Here is a 15,108-nt window from a genome sequence, read left to right as displayed (position 1 = left end):
GCTTTGGAGCCAGGGAAAGCTAGGCAGGCAGCCTCTCCTCTCTGTTCCACTGGCACCACATAATTAGAACAGCCCTCTGGAGAATACTGGTCTAGTAGGAGTCTGAATCATGGAAATATTGCAGCTAAACATGTTGTTAGAATTAGACCATTGTCTGGCTTTTTTAACATGATATTAATATTTCATCATGGGACATATTGAAGACCAATATAACAGAGGTAGACATCAGGCTTCTATTCTGTCAAGCAGTATCTTGGGTGAACTGCCCTAGTGTATCTACTGTAAGGGAATGAATGCATTGTTAACATTTGGTTGTGGTAAATCTCTGTGTTATGGATGCTGATGTTGTGGTCATGCCACAGGGATGGATATGTACCCTGCCAGTTCCCGCCTCCTGGAGTTTGTACCCAAGCCGTTATTGGCTGGAGTGATGGGAGGCGTTGCCTTCCTGTGTTTGGCCCTGATCCTGGTCCTAGGGACAGTGTGTATCATCAGTCACAAGAGAGACCAGCGACGCAGGAAGAGGAAAGATGGTGAAACATTATCAATTAACTAATTACATGCACTATGAGCACCACGATACAGCAGATAGAGGTCCTCCAATACTCTTTGATAAATCATAGTTCAGAGCATGGACATGACGCCATGCTTGTCAACTCCATCCCGCTTTAGTTGTAAAATATATTCATGTCGTTTACATTGTGGCTAATTAGGGTCATTTCTCATTAATGTGGCTGATTATTGTGCCGGTAATTAACTTTGAGGGATGGCCAATTGCTGTGCCTCCGGACATTTTTGTCTGCTTTGAATGGGCTCGTATTATTGGGCTAGATTTTGTTTTTTCATTGATTTCCTTTCCATGGTGACTGTGTCATTGTGAATGATCATCTTTCCCCCCCTGCCCTTTCAGATCTCCCTCCTGCCATCTATAAAAGCCCCCCCTCAACGTAAGTGCCCCTTATTATTAATTGTTTTCCTTCTCATTGCCATTTTGTTTTACTTAAGATTCGTTTTTTTTCTGACTTTCATCGCCTTTGTCTTAAAGTCATTTACTAAACATCTTACGACGTCTTCAAGATGTGTCTGTAGACACATTTTCATTTTTCAGAAGACATTGGGTTGGGTAGGTTACCTCCTAAATGTAATCCGTTACAGTTACTTGATACCTGTCCAAAATTGTTACCCAAACTCAGTAACATAATCTGATTACTTTCAGTTACTTTTAGATTAGTTTCCCCTTAAGAGGCATTAGAAGAAGACAAAAATATATATTACCAATTGAACGACATCTATTGCAGGATAAATTAATGTTAGAATTTACATAGCTGGTTATGTAGGCTTCTTCTAACCCATTTCTTTCTAATACAGATAATAATACGATTATTAGATTATATCTTTACATTAAAAACCAAAGTCTGTCAGATTTCCAGTCATTCCAATTAATTTAATAACCCTTGATCTTCAAAAATAGGACTTAGAAATATGGAAGTTTAGATTAGCCAAATTGTTTTACCTCAGCATAACCCAAAAACTACAGGCTATTAGCCTACTCTGATTTTGTTGTCATGGAGGACGTATTGGGCTCATTATTTCAAATTGAAAATAAATACTGATCTTCCTGGAATGGTATGCTTTGAGCATTACTGAAAAGTGCTATTTGCATGTGAGAAATGAATGCCATATGCTGAATTTGCTATAGGCCCATTGTTTACATTTTTGTAGGTGACACTTTGATATCTCGATAATTTGCAGATGTTTAAAGGGCGAATCCACAGTTGAAACAATAACAAAATGGATACCCGTCTCTGTTTTGGTAAAAAGTTGAGGGATGGGCTTGGAGAAATGTAACCACTCTCAGATTAATAGACAGAGCTATGGATGTAAGGACTGACCATCCATGATATCAAAATGATTGTTTTAACCATGTTTTAAGGCTACAGTGTTTGTTTACATTGACAATGTTTACAAACATTAGAGAAAAACAAGCTTATATTTTGGGTTCTGATGGAATGTGACAGTTGAACTAAACTCATGATGCATTTATAAGTTATATTCTTCAAAAATCAATTGGTATATGCCATTAATTTATAAATCCAAACATGGATGAAGCAACTACAGGTTGCCCCTTTAAGTCTATCAAAAGTGTGTGAATTTGAGCATGTGTCCTTTAGACCTATAGACCTATTCTTTTTGAATCAGCACGAATTAGATTGAGCAATAAAAGCCCCACTTGTGGTCTTCTTAAATAAAACGTGTTTTTGACAGTATGTAGCAAAATACAGAGGAGTTTACAAGTTAGGAACTCCCTCAAACTTTATTCCATAATCAAATTCAATCAATCAAATGTATTTATAAAGCCCTTTTTACATCAGCCAATGTCACAAAGTGCTGTACAGAAACCCAGCCTAAAACTCCTAACAGCAAGCAATGCAGGTGTAGAAGCACGGTGGCTAGGAAAAACTCCCTAGAAAGGCCGGAACCTAGGAAGAAACCTAGAGAGGAACCAGGCTCTGGGGGGTGGCCAGTCCTCTTCTGGCTGTGCCGGGTGGAGATTACAAGAGTACATGGCAATTAAGGCCAGAGGGTTCTTTGAGATGTTCAAACATTTATAGATGACCAGCAGGGTCAAATAATAATCCATAGGCTGAGATCTGCAGTATGCAGTTGTTGCAAGAGCGCATTTTTCACTGGCTGTTCACAGGTTGCAAAAACAATGATTGATAGGCAGCTTAAACCTCTTCAATTCAACCATTACTGGGTTAAAATACACATCTACATTTGTGAACAGCCATTCACAACAACCACAATCTGTAAGGCACAAATAACTAAATAAGAGAGCAGCAGTGTGATTCACATCAATGCGCTATGTAGATATCAATAATTTGTGATATCCGTATATCACCCGTAGGCTACACCACTGCTGTCGTCCTTACCTCCAAGCGTTTATTAAAGTTGGATAAACTTTGGATGCCGACAGCAGTCGCACCATTGGAAGACATAGCTTGGACTGTAGCCTACAAAAGCCTATTCCTGCTCTTTTCCTGCGATCCATCAAACACATTTGGTGTATCATCATAGTGGTCTCTGACTTGTGGTCAGACTCGCTCAGGTGGAACAAACTTCAACTTGAGCCTTTTTTCAATGCTGATTTGAATGTCATTGAGAAAACAGAGAAGTGTCAAAGATTTGTTTTTGCAAACATCCTTTTTTAATTTAAAGTAACCCTAGAAGTAATCATCTAGTTTTTAAAAAGTATCTGTGATCTGATTACAATATTTTTGCTGGTAACGTAACAGATTACAGTTACAGTATTTTGTTAAACTGTTACATGCAACAGGTTTCATGTAATACATTACTCTCCAACCTTGCTTAAGATGTCTCAAGATGTCTTCACAAAACATCTCAAGACATGGTTGGTGATGGCTCGGTAAAGTGGCCCTTCGACCTGATGAATATTCCCTGTTCTCTCTCTCATCCATCCTTTAACCCTTCTCTCTCTTGCTCTCTCTCGTAGTGGGTCACTTGCTAGCAGTCCAGACAGTGTGCTGAAGCAGAAGCTCCTCCAGTCCCACACCCACTATCCTGGCTCCACCTCCCGCTCCTGCTCCTCCTCCCAGTCGGACCACTCCTCTTTCGACAGACCCAGCCACAGTGAATACCATGAGCAGTGCCAGCAGCTGCTCTCCTGCCCCCCACCACCTCCTCACTACGACCCCCACCACCACCTCCCCAGGACAGGCTCTTCTCCCACTTCCCCTCTAGAGTTCATCTTCAGAGGCCCTGATGGTCTCTTCATGATGCAGCCCTATGACCAGGCCTCTGTCCACATTTCCCACAACATAAGATCCCTGAGGAAAGACTTCCCACAATCCACTGAGGTCCAGAGGTCAGTGTCCCCCTGTGTGAGGAGGGAGCCGCCATTGGTCCTCTCAGTGGACCTACCCCCCCGTGGTGGATCTAACCCCAACCCCACGACCATGGTCCGGGCCATGGCCAAACACCTTTCCCTCCATGGACGATTCTACCTGGATGGGGAGAAAGACAGTTGCGCTGGACATCCAGGCGAGAGTAGTCTCTATTCGGACAGTAACTCAGACATGTACCCCCAGCCAAGCCTGGAGGAGAGCAAACCAGGATACCTGTCACTAAAGCGGGCCGTCCAGCCTGCCATCGCCAGCACCCTGATGCTACAGATGGAGCATGAGAGGGAGACCGGCAACCTGAGCATGTGTCTGAAGCTGGCCCGGGAGAGAGAGGAGCTGGAGAGAAAGCTACGGAAGTACACACTGGAGAGGAATGCTACTTTAGATGGGAAGAGCAAGAAACCAGGCATAGATGAGGAGAACTGGAGAGAGACTGAAGAATGTGATCCCATATGGAAACCTCTGGAAAGCACCTCCCTACAAAATCAGCCCCATCACTGTCATCCCCAGGCCAGCTGGGGGAGATCTAGCATGGCCAAAAGGCCTTCGTCCCCATCTGATATTCACTGGGAGGCCAGCCCTCTCACCTCTGCCACCAGCCTGGTCGCAGCCCTTCACACCACCTCTGAGAGGACAGTGACCCTCCACTGTGACCCTCCAGTCACTCAATGTCCCTCTCTGTCACCTGTCACACAACACCACCTCAAGGCTAAGAGAGCAGAGGGTCACTCTAAGAGGAGGGTGAGTCACCAGCCACTAGAGAGGCAAGAAGGGAAAGAAGCTGCGAGTTTCAAGACACACACAGGGCTTTGGGATACTACTCACATGTCAACAGAGTTGAAGGGAGATGACTCAGAGTCACATGAATGGAACAGCAAGAGCAATCAATGCCATTCCAATGGCAGAATTTCACACAAGTCTAAGCCAGATGTCTCTGTCAACAAAGTGCATGGTGTATGGAAAGTGGCGTTAGCAAGGTCACAGCCATTTGAAAAGCCATCTCAACACACAGTGTTGGATCTCTCAGACTGTGTAGAGATGAGTGTGGATGAACCAGAAGGCTCAGTTGATCCTCCTACAAATCCCATAATGTTCCAGAGCCTATTGGCAGAGAAAGACCACAGAGGACCGCAAACCACAAAAAAAGACCGCAGAGGCCATCCATTGGACCACAAAAAGAGCCCAGTACCTAGAGAGGAGCGGGAGAAGTGGCACAAGAGATCACCTCGGGGCAGAAGCCCAACTACCATTCAGCCTCCCAGGCCGGTGCTCAGGAAGGCCCTCAGTCTAGAAGGCTCTCAGAACGGGGACGACCGCCACCACCAGCGCAGCCACAGTCTAGATTCCAGGAGACAATCCCAGGGTAACTTCTTGACGCCTGACGCCTGGGTCGACTCTCTCAGCCATGAGAACTGTTCCTCTCCTTTCTCCTTCCGACCAGACTCTGTGTTCTGGGAACCAGAATTCACCTCAGCTCCTGAGACCAACCACACAGAGGCCCCCACTGCCTGCCCACCTCCCCCCCAGGACCCCCAGCCTCTCAGCAAGGCCCCTCAGCAGCTTTATGAAGCATACAAGGGTAATGTGCACATGCCAAATGTAAGAAACCTGGTGCTGGAGAGACAGCAGCCACTCCCCCCAACCCCTCCTCCAGTGCCTTTGGGCCCCATCCACCCCCCCCACAACCCCCACAAAAAGGCCTCCATCTTCCCAGATGCCTCCAGGTGGCCCATCACCTACAAGGAGGCCCTGAGGTCTGTGCAGCGCATGGAGGCCAGGAAGAATGCCTCTCTCCCCAGGGACCACAGGGAGCACCGCAGACCATCAGACTATAGAGGCAGAACTACAGCTCCCTCCCTGCTCAGAGGTTACAGCTGGCCCACACCCCTTCACACCTCACAGCCATCCCAGGAGGAGGAGGTGGGAGAAGAGGAGGAGGAGGAAGGAGAGGAGCGGTATGGGGGGCATGAAATGGAGGTGGAGATTGGGAGGTATCATCGGGGAGTGCCAGACTCAGGGGGGAGCTACAGTAGCTATACCAGCCAGAGCAGTGGCAGGGGGAGTCTGGAGCCTCCCAATGGGCGCCTGTCCATCTGCCTGTCCCCAACCCTCACCAGCTCTCCTGAGACCATCGAGGAGATACAGGGGAGCACAGAGGAGACACGCCTACAGGACATGGAGGCATTGAAAAGGTGAGTGCTTCAGTCTTCTTTTATTTAATATCTCTAGTACTCTCTGTCTACATTGTCCCTTTCACGTTGAGTAAGATGCAACACAATTAATAGACAATTAAATAAAATGCCCTTCAATGTCAGCCATCACAAACTTTCCACTTGTGTGTGTGTGTGCTTCTTCAGGAGAAAGGCCTCAGTGGATAAGAATTATGAGTGGGACTCAACTGATGTGTCCATTCAGCCAGGAGATCAAGACCTTGAAGGCACAAGTGAGAGAGCTATAATGTTCCTTTTTAGACTGGCATGCCACTGTCTGTGAATTAAAGATGTTCAGAACTGTGTTTAATAACACTAGCTCTGTTGCTTAAGAACAGGCGTGTCAATCTCATTTTGCCCTAAGGGCCACATTCGGTCTTCACCAAGGCCACACGGCAAATTGGTCCACTCTTTTGGGACTTTTTAAATGATCCTGACTGTCTAGCTTTAGTTTTAGTGACTGTTAGCAGGCTGGACACAGTGAAGACACCTAGTTATTTTTTTAACTGAAGGTACTTCAGAAATTCTTCAATTGGTTTGATTGACACCCCTGCTTTAGATTATATAAGGATCTTTCTAATCCCTGTCCAATCTTCTCCTGCTTTAGGCCTGTTCTCCTCAGTGAGTCTACTGAAGTCTACTCCCAGCATGCACTATTCCAAGAAGGGCCTCAAAGAGTCAGTCCAATTCCAGGGTCATCACCATGAGACCAGCCGCTACTCAGACCCCGAACCAGAGACTGTGCTGTTCTGACAATCCCATCTATACCTAAGGTCAGCTCAGAGCTCTAATTTCTGTTATTGTGTGTTTGAACAGGACTACTGATCTGTGTGATTGGCTGTGTTTACCCATGTCCCTCCTACCTTATTGTGTGGGTGTTTTTGTTTTATTTTCTGTTTGTATGCGTCTTTCGGTCTTCTCCCGTTGCTTTCTACTAATATCCCAGTGAATTTCACACTTTTATTTATACAGACTTCCACCAACAATGTCAAAATAGAGTGCCATCGTCAGTAATTCAGTATGGCTGAACAGTCATCAACCTCTCAACCATCTGACTGACTGGACTCTGGTGGACGCTCAGGGCTGAATAAAGAATTGGCTGTTGTTGTTCAAAGCTGTACCTACCGAAGAGGACTTTTACCACTGATTTACAAGAGCTAGTAGTTACATTGATTGATCTCTGCTTCTTCTATGGAATACTATGTATATGGTACTTGTTACCAAGTCAGTGAACAAGCAGGTACAATATTTGGTCTGCCTTGCTCATCATCATGGTGCTGACTATAATCAATACAATAATCATACTCTTGGACTCACGGAAGAACAGTTGGAGATTATTTTTATTGCTTTGAGAAAAGGCAAACCACCACTGGGCTGGCACTTTGTTCCACTACTGACACTTTGTTCCAACACTTTCAACGTTTGACAGAACTCTGATGGATGATCGATTTTCTGTGAGATGGAGAGGGAGAGCGAGCAAGAGAGAGAGAGAGAGAGAGAGCTTGACAGCTTGACAGGGCAGGATAACAGGACTGATGGACATTGTGGAGAAGAAGTAGGCTGCATCATGCCTTTTTCACAAATAGTGTTTTTCCATAGGCCTGGCCTAGTGTGACAGCATCTGCAGTACAACCCTGAGCTCTGAGTAAACAATCAAGTACTATTACCCCAGGAGGTTAACTCACTAGGGTTGATCAGATGTAGCTATAGATCACACTAGGAAGAACCACTCCTTTCTTTTCTACCCATATTCTCAAGATGTAGCAAATCTAATTTCCCTCTGTTTTTAACCTCATTGATGTTGTGCAATGTTTGTACTGTCAATAGATTTTTTTGTACTCAGAGTGCAGTAGTTATTTTGTGTGTGAATGAGGAGGGTAAGGGTTCGGCTGGTAATAATCGCCTGTTGCTGGGATAAATGAAGGACATTTTTTTCACCAACCTTGTGTAAAATGAGACTGATAATCAGTGAGCATTAGCGGCAAGATATTGTTTGCCATGTCTAATTTGGAGATTGAAACCTAAATGGGATTTTTTCAATCAGTCTATCTCTTAGTCATCCGAGTCAGGGAGGGAGATGAGAATTCACAGCATGTCAGAGGAGTTAATTAGGTTCTAGAATGCCTTCCAGCACAACGTCTGGTGAGAAAGGAGAGGAGGGGAGCTGGGGATGTGAATGCCTTTTGAGCTGTACTCACTCTGTTATCAGTTTACAACGGCAGATCACCCCACTTACCCTCCATTTTAATTTCAACACTCATTTTGTACACAGAAATGACTTCCAGAGAAATGTCAGTTTGCCCACTTATGGTTTTGTATACGTTCTATGGCACCCAATAGCAATACACTGCCAATATACTGTACATTAATTATTTTCCTCAGACTGAATGCAAATGCAGCAAGAAGCATGACAAAAAATGTACAGTGAGGGAAAAAAGTATTTGATCCCCTGCTGATTTTGTACGTTTGCCCACTGACAAAGAAATGATCAGTCTATAATTTTAATGGTAGGTTTATTTGAATAGTAAGAGACAGAATAACAACAAAAAAATCCAGAAAAACGCATGTCAAAAATGTTATAAATTGATTTGCATTTTAATGAGGGAAATAAGTATTTGACCCCCTCTCAATCAGAAAGATTTCTGGCTCCCAGGTGTCTTTTATACAGGTAACGAGCTGAGATTAGGAGCACACTCTTAAAGGGAGTGCTCCTAATCTCAGCTTGTTACCTGTATAAAAGACACCTGTCCACAGAAGCAATCAATCAATCAGGTTCCAAACTCTCCACCATGGCCAAGACCAAAGAGCTCTCCAAGGATGTCAGGGACAAGATTGTAGACCTACACAAGGCTGGAATGGGCTACAAGACCATCGCCAAGCAGTTTGGTGAGAAGGTGACAACAGTTGGTGCGATTATTCGCAAATGGAAGAAACACAAAGAACTGTCAATCTCCCTCGGCCTGGGGCTCAATGCAAGATCTCACCTCGTGGAGTGGCAATGATCATGAGAACGGTGAGGAATCAGCCCAGAACTACACGGGAGGATCTTGTCAATGATCTCAAGGCAGCTGGGACCATAGTCACCAAGAAAACAATTGGTAACACACTACGCCGTGAAGGACTGAAATCCTGCAGCGCCTGCAAGGTCCCCCTGCTCAAGAAAGCACATATACATGCCCATCTGAAGTTTGCCAATGAACATCTGAATGATTCAGAGGACAACCGGGTGAAAGTGTTGTGGTCAGATGAGACCAAAATGGAGCTCTTTGGCATCAACTCAACTCGCCGTGTTTGGAGGAGGAGGAATGCTGCCTATGACCACAAGAACACCATCCCCACCGTCAAACATGGAGGTGGAAACATTATGCTTTGGGGGTGTTTTTCTGCTAAGGGGACAGGACGACTTCACCGCATCAAAGGGACGATGGACGGGGCCATGTACCGTCAAATCTTGGGTGAGCACCTCCTTCCGTCAGCCAGTGCATTGAAAATGGGTCGTGGATGGGTATTCCAGCATGACAATGACCCAAAACACACGGCCAAGGCAACAAAGGAGTGGCTCAAGAAGAAGCACATTCAGGTCCTGGAGTGGCCTAGCCAGTCTCCAGACCTTAATCCCATAGAAAATCTGTGGAGGGAGCTGAAGGTTCGAGTTGCCAAACGTCAGCCTCGAAACCATAATGACTTGGAGAAGATCTGCAAAGAGGAGTGGGACAAAATTCCTCCTGAGATGTGTGCAAACCTGGTGGCCAACTACAAGAAATGTCTGACCTCTGTGATTGCCAACAAGGGTTTTGCCACCAAGTACTAAGTCATGTTTTGCAGAGGGGTCAAATACATATTTCCCTCATTAAAATGCAAATCAATTTATAACATTTTTGACATGCGTTTTTCTGGATTTTTTGTTGTTGTTATTCTGTCTCTTACTGTTTAAATAAACCTACCATTAAAATTATAGACTGATCATTTCTTTGTCAGTGGGCAAACGTACAAAATCAGCAGGGGATCAAATACTTTTTTCCCACACTGTATTGCTACTTTGCTATTGTAAAGGAACACATTGGGATTGTATACAAATTGTAAAGGTGAACTATTTTCCAGGTTTTTGTGCACTTAAGATATATTTGTTTTTATACAGAAAATTATTCAGTGTTTTGTATAGACTGACTATAGTGTATGACTTTGTATGTTTTGTGCTTTGTTTACTGATTATGTACTACTTACTGTACAATGTATCCTATTTGTATCCAAATATTTTCCAGAGAACTGAAGATTAAATACTTGTTCTATACATGTTTTATTCAGTACCCCAAAGCAATTAGCTGGCTTTTTTGAAATTATAATTCAAATGAACATTTACTACTTTAACACATTACCATAAACCTGAAGTTGGAAATGTTTACATTAAATAACATTTTATATTTAACTAGGCAAGTCAGTTAAGAACAAATTCTTATTTACAATGAGGGCATACCCCGGCCAAACCTGGACGACGCTGGGCCAATTGTGCGCCGCCCTATGGGACTCCCAATCACAGCCGGATGTAATACAGCCTGGATTCATACCAGAGACTGTAGTGACGCCTCATGGACTGAGATGCAGTTGTGCTTTTTCTCCATCAGAAGCGTTCCCTCGGTCTGGAAGAGGACATCATTATAAAGCCATTAAAGGGTCATGATGCAGCAGATAACCCTTCCATCTGTTAGGCCTATATGTCTGAAGGACCTACCTCTTCCTCTAGGATGTTTTGTTACCCAGCACATTGATCACTGTCTATTCACTGACTCATAGAACAACAATGAACAAACTTCAAACTTTGAGACCTTAGTTTATCAGTAGGTGTAACATTTGATGGGGATGTTGAATTTCATTTTCACTTTCACTGAGCCATGCTTTAGAAAAGTTATCGAACAAAGACCACAAAAGGAAAGGGAATTGCCATGGAACACTTAAAACAAGCGTATTCTTTTTCCAACATTTTTTTCTGAGGAAAAATACAGACAGAGTGATTTATCCTATTTCTTCAAAAAGATCCATTATGTAAAACAAGGATTTAAGATATAGATCAAGGATTGTGTACTGACGAAGTATACTGTTGCCATGGTGATGTTATAAAAAATACATAGAACTGTATAAAGTTGGTGCAGTTGAAAAACAAAATAACACACATTTGCACATATAAACTTGCCAGGATTACTGTATAGTGTTCCTTGTGGAGAAGACGTGGCTGGGAAGAATACTAAGCATACTGTGATGGATGTCAGATGATGCTACTGTACTGTATATGAGGTGTCTTATAGCCAATTTCTTCCCTCTCTCTCAATCTCTTCACACAGCCTATTGGAATTGACTTGGCCTTGAGCCCAGAGAGAGAAGCACATTGACTTCATTAGCTCGTCCTCAGTCAGACTCACAGCACAACATCATGCTGCATTTGTCACAGGTGGTGAGCATGGTTAAAGAGAGGATCCTGGGTGAACCCACCGGAGCCAGGGGCAGGCAGACAGGCACATGTGCACACACTCAGCAAAGACACGTGCATGCACGCTGACGCACGCATGCGTGCAATATCTCTCTCTTCTGTATAAACTGTTAAAGGCTCAGTGCAGTCAAAAACATGATTTGTGTGTTTTATATATATTTCCAAACTATGAGGTTGGAACATTACAGTGAAATGCATTCCCTGTAGCTCAGTTGGTAAAGCATGGTGTTTGCAACGCCAGGGTTGTGGGTTCGATTCCTACGGGGGGCCAGCACAGAAAAAAAATAAAATAAAAAAAATGTATGAAATGTATGCAGTCACTACTGTAAGTCGCTCTGGATAAGAGCGTCTGCTAAATGACTAAAATGTAAATGTAAATGGTAAAAATCTGGATAATTCCCTTTCAGTGTAAGAGCTGTTTGAAAAGATTGCCTGAAATTTCAGCCTGTTTTGGCGGGATGGCGTTTTGGCTTGCCTGGTGACATCACCAGGCGGTAAATGAGCTAACAGAGCAATAAGAAAGAGATTTCCAAAACTTTCTGCCAAGCGCTGGTTTTCAGTTTTCCCCTCCCCACTCAGACCACTCGGCTTGAGAAATTGCTCTTTGCTAAGAAGCTATTTTTGTTTCTTTTTGACTATTTTAATTGAAATAATCACAGTAAGGTACTTAATTGTTACCCAGAAATTATTTGATATTGAGATAAAAATGGCCGCATTGGATCTTTAAGCCCTATAGAGTGATAGGGTGGAGGGCTGGAGGGCTGGAGGCAGGAGAGTGATAGGGTGGAGGGCTGGAGGGCTGGAGGCAGGAGAGTGATAGGGTGGAGGGCTGGGGGCAGGAGAGTGATAGAGTGGAGGGCTGGGGGCAGGAGAGTGATAGGGTAGAGGACTGGGGGTAGGAGAGTGATAGGGTGGAGGGCTGGGAGCAGGAGAGTGATAGAGTGGAGGGCTGAGTAAAGGAGAGTGATAGGGTGGAGCGCTGGGTAAAGGAGAGTGATAGGGTGGAGGGCTGGAGGCAGGAGAGTGATAGGGTGGAGGGCTGGGGGCAGGAGAGTGATAGGGTAGAGGACTGGGGGTAGGAGAGTGATAGGGTGGAGGGCTGGGAGCAGGAGAGTGATAGAGTGGCGGGCTGGGGGCAGGAGAGTGATAGGGTGGAGGGCTGGAGGCAGGAGAGTGATAGGGTGGAGGGCTGGGGGCAGGAGAGTGATAGGGTAGAGGACTGGGGGTAGGAGAGTGATAGGGTTGAGGGCTGGGAGCAGGAGAGTGATAGAGTGGAGGGCTGAGTAAAGGAGAGTGATAGGGTGGAGCGCTGGGTAAAGGAGAGTGATAGGGTGGAGGGCTGGAGGCAGGAGAGTGATAGGGTGGAGGGCTGGGGGCAGGAGAGTGATAGGGTAGAGGACTGGGGGTAGGAGAGTGATAGAGTGGAGGGCTGGGTAAAGGAGAGTGATAGGGTGGAAGGCTGGGGGCAGGAGAGTGATAGGGTAGAGGACTGGGGGTAGGAGAGTGATAGGGTGGAGGGCTGGGGGCAGGAGAGTGATAGAGTGGAGGGCTGGGTAAAGGAGAGTGATAGGGTGGAGGGCTGGGGGCAGGAGAGTGATAGGGTAGAGGACTGGGGGTAGGAGAGTGATAGGGTGGAGGGCTGGGAGCAGGAGAGTGATAGAGTGGAGGGCTGGGTAAAGGAGAGTGATAGGGTGGAGGGCTGGGGGCAGGAGAGTGATAGGGTGGAGGGCTGAGTAAAGGAGAGTGATAGGGTGGAGCGCTGGGTAAAGGAGAGTGATAGGGTGGAGGGCTGGGGGCAGGAGAGTGATAGGGTGGAGGGCTGGGGGCAGGAGAGTGATAGGGTGGTGGGCTGGGGGCAGGAGAGTGATAGGGTGGAGGGCTGGGGGCAGGAGAGTGATAGGGTGGAGGGCTGGGGGCAGGAGAGTGATAGGGTGGAGGGCTGGGGGCAGGAGAGTGATAGGGTGGAGGGCTGGGAGCAGGAGAGTGATAGAGTGGAGGGCTGGGTAAAGGAGAGTGATAGGGTGGAGGGCTGGGGGCAGGAGAGTGATAGGGTGGAGGGCTGGGTAAAGGAGAGTGATAGAGTGGAGGGCTGGGGGCAGGAGAGTGATAGGGTGGAGGGCTGAGTAAAGGAGAGTGATAGGGTGGAGCGCTGGGTAAAGGAGAGTGATAGGGTGGAGGGCTGGAGGCAGGAGAGTGATAGGGTGGAGGGCTGGGGGCAGGAGAGTGATAGGGTGGAGGGCTGGGAGCAGGAGAGTGATAGGGTGGAGGGCTGGGGGCAGGAGAGTAATAGGGTGGAGGGCTGGGGGCAGGAGAGTGATAGGGTGGAGGGCTGGGGGCAGGAGAGTGATAGGGTGGTGGGCTGGGGGCAGGAGAGTGATAGGGTGGAGGGCTGGGGGCAGGAGAGTGATAGGGTGGAGGGCTGGGGGCAGGAGAGTGATAGGGTGGAGGGCTGGGGGCAGGAGAGTGATAGGGTGGAGGGCTGGGGGCAGGAGAGTGATAGAGTGGAGGGCTGGGGGCAGGAGAGTGATAGGGTGGAGGGCTGGAGGCAGGAGAGTGATAGGGTGGAGGGCTGGGGGCAGGAGAGTGATAGGGTAGAGGACTGGGGGTAGGAGAGTGATAGGGTGGAGGGCTGGGAGCAGGAGAGTGATAGAGTGGAGGGCTGAGTAAAGGAGAGTGATAGGGTGGAGCGCTGGGTAAAGGAGAGTGATAGGGTGGAGGGCTGGAGGCAGGAGAGTGATAGGGTGGAGGGCTGGGGGCAGGAGAGTGATAGGGTAGAGGACTGGGGGTAGGAGAGTGATAGAGTGGAGGGCTGGGTAAAGGAGAGTGATAGGGTGGAGGGCTGGGGGCAGGAGAGTGATAGGGTAGAGGACTGGGGGTAGGAGAGTGATAGGGTGGAGGGCTGGGGGCAGGAGAGTGATAGAGTGGAGGGCTGGGTAAAGGAGAGTGATAGGGTGGAGGGCTGGGGGCAGGAGAGTGATAGGGTAGAGGACTGGGGGTAGGAGATTGATAGGGTGGAGGGCTGGGAGCAGGAGAGTGATAGAGTGGAGGGCTGGGAGCAGGAGAGTGATAGGGTGGAGGGCTGGAGGCAGGAGAGTGATAGGGTGGAGGGCTGGGGCAGGAGAGTGATAGGGTGGAGGGCTGGGTAAAGGAGAGTGATAGAGTGGAGGGCTGGGGGCAGGAGAGTGATAGGGTGGAGGGCTGAGTAAAGGAGAGTGATAGGGTGGAGCGCTGGGTAAAGGAGAGTGATAGGGTGGAGGGCTGGAGGCAGGAGAGTGATAGGGTGGAGGGCTGGGGGCAGGAGAGTGATAGGGTGGAGGGCTGGGGGCAGGAGAGTGATAGGGTGGCGGGCTGGGGGCAGGAGAGTGATAGGGTGGAGGGCTGGGGGCAGGAGAGTGATAGGGTGGAGGGCTGGGGGCAGGAGAGTGATAGGGTGGAGGGCTGGGGGCAGGAGAGTGATAGCGTGGAGGGCTGGGGGCAGGAGAGTGATAGGGTG

At 47.1% G+C, this 15,108-nt stretch overlaps 1 protein-coding gene across 1 annotated transcript in view; it reads left to right on the top strand.

Annotated features, from left to right (window-relative positions):
* LOC106563221 (protein turtle homolog B) overlaps positions 1-8,605 on the top strand; it is a 46,769-nt gene extending 38,164 nt beyond the window's left edge. The window contains exons 17-22 of the mRNA XM_014128584.3: positions 363-533; positions 911-947; positions 3,515-6,115; positions 6,281-6,366; positions 6,741-6,906; positions 7,106-8,605. Of these exons, the coding sequence (XP_013984059.3) occupies positions 363-533; positions 911-947; positions 3,515-6,115; positions 6,281-6,366; positions 6,741-6,886 (3,041 nt within the window). The 3' untranslated portion in view covers positions 6,887-6,906; positions 7,106-8,605. The remainder of the gene's footprint in view (positions 1-362; positions 534-910; positions 948-3,514; positions 6,116-6,280; positions 6,367-6,740; positions 6,907-7,105) is intronic.
* Positions 8,606-15,108: the final 6,503 nt, after the last annotated feature.

Source organism: Salmo salar, chromosome 11, assembly GCF_965601325.2.
Source record: "Salmo salar chromosome 11, fSalSal1, whole genome shotgun sequence".
NCBI classification, from domain to species: Eukaryota; Metazoa; Chordata; class Actinopteri; order Salmoniformes; family Salmonidae; genus Salmo; species Salmo salar.
The sequence above is the reverse complement of the archived record's forward strand: the minus strand, read 5'-3'. Positions and strand labels throughout refer to the sequence as shown.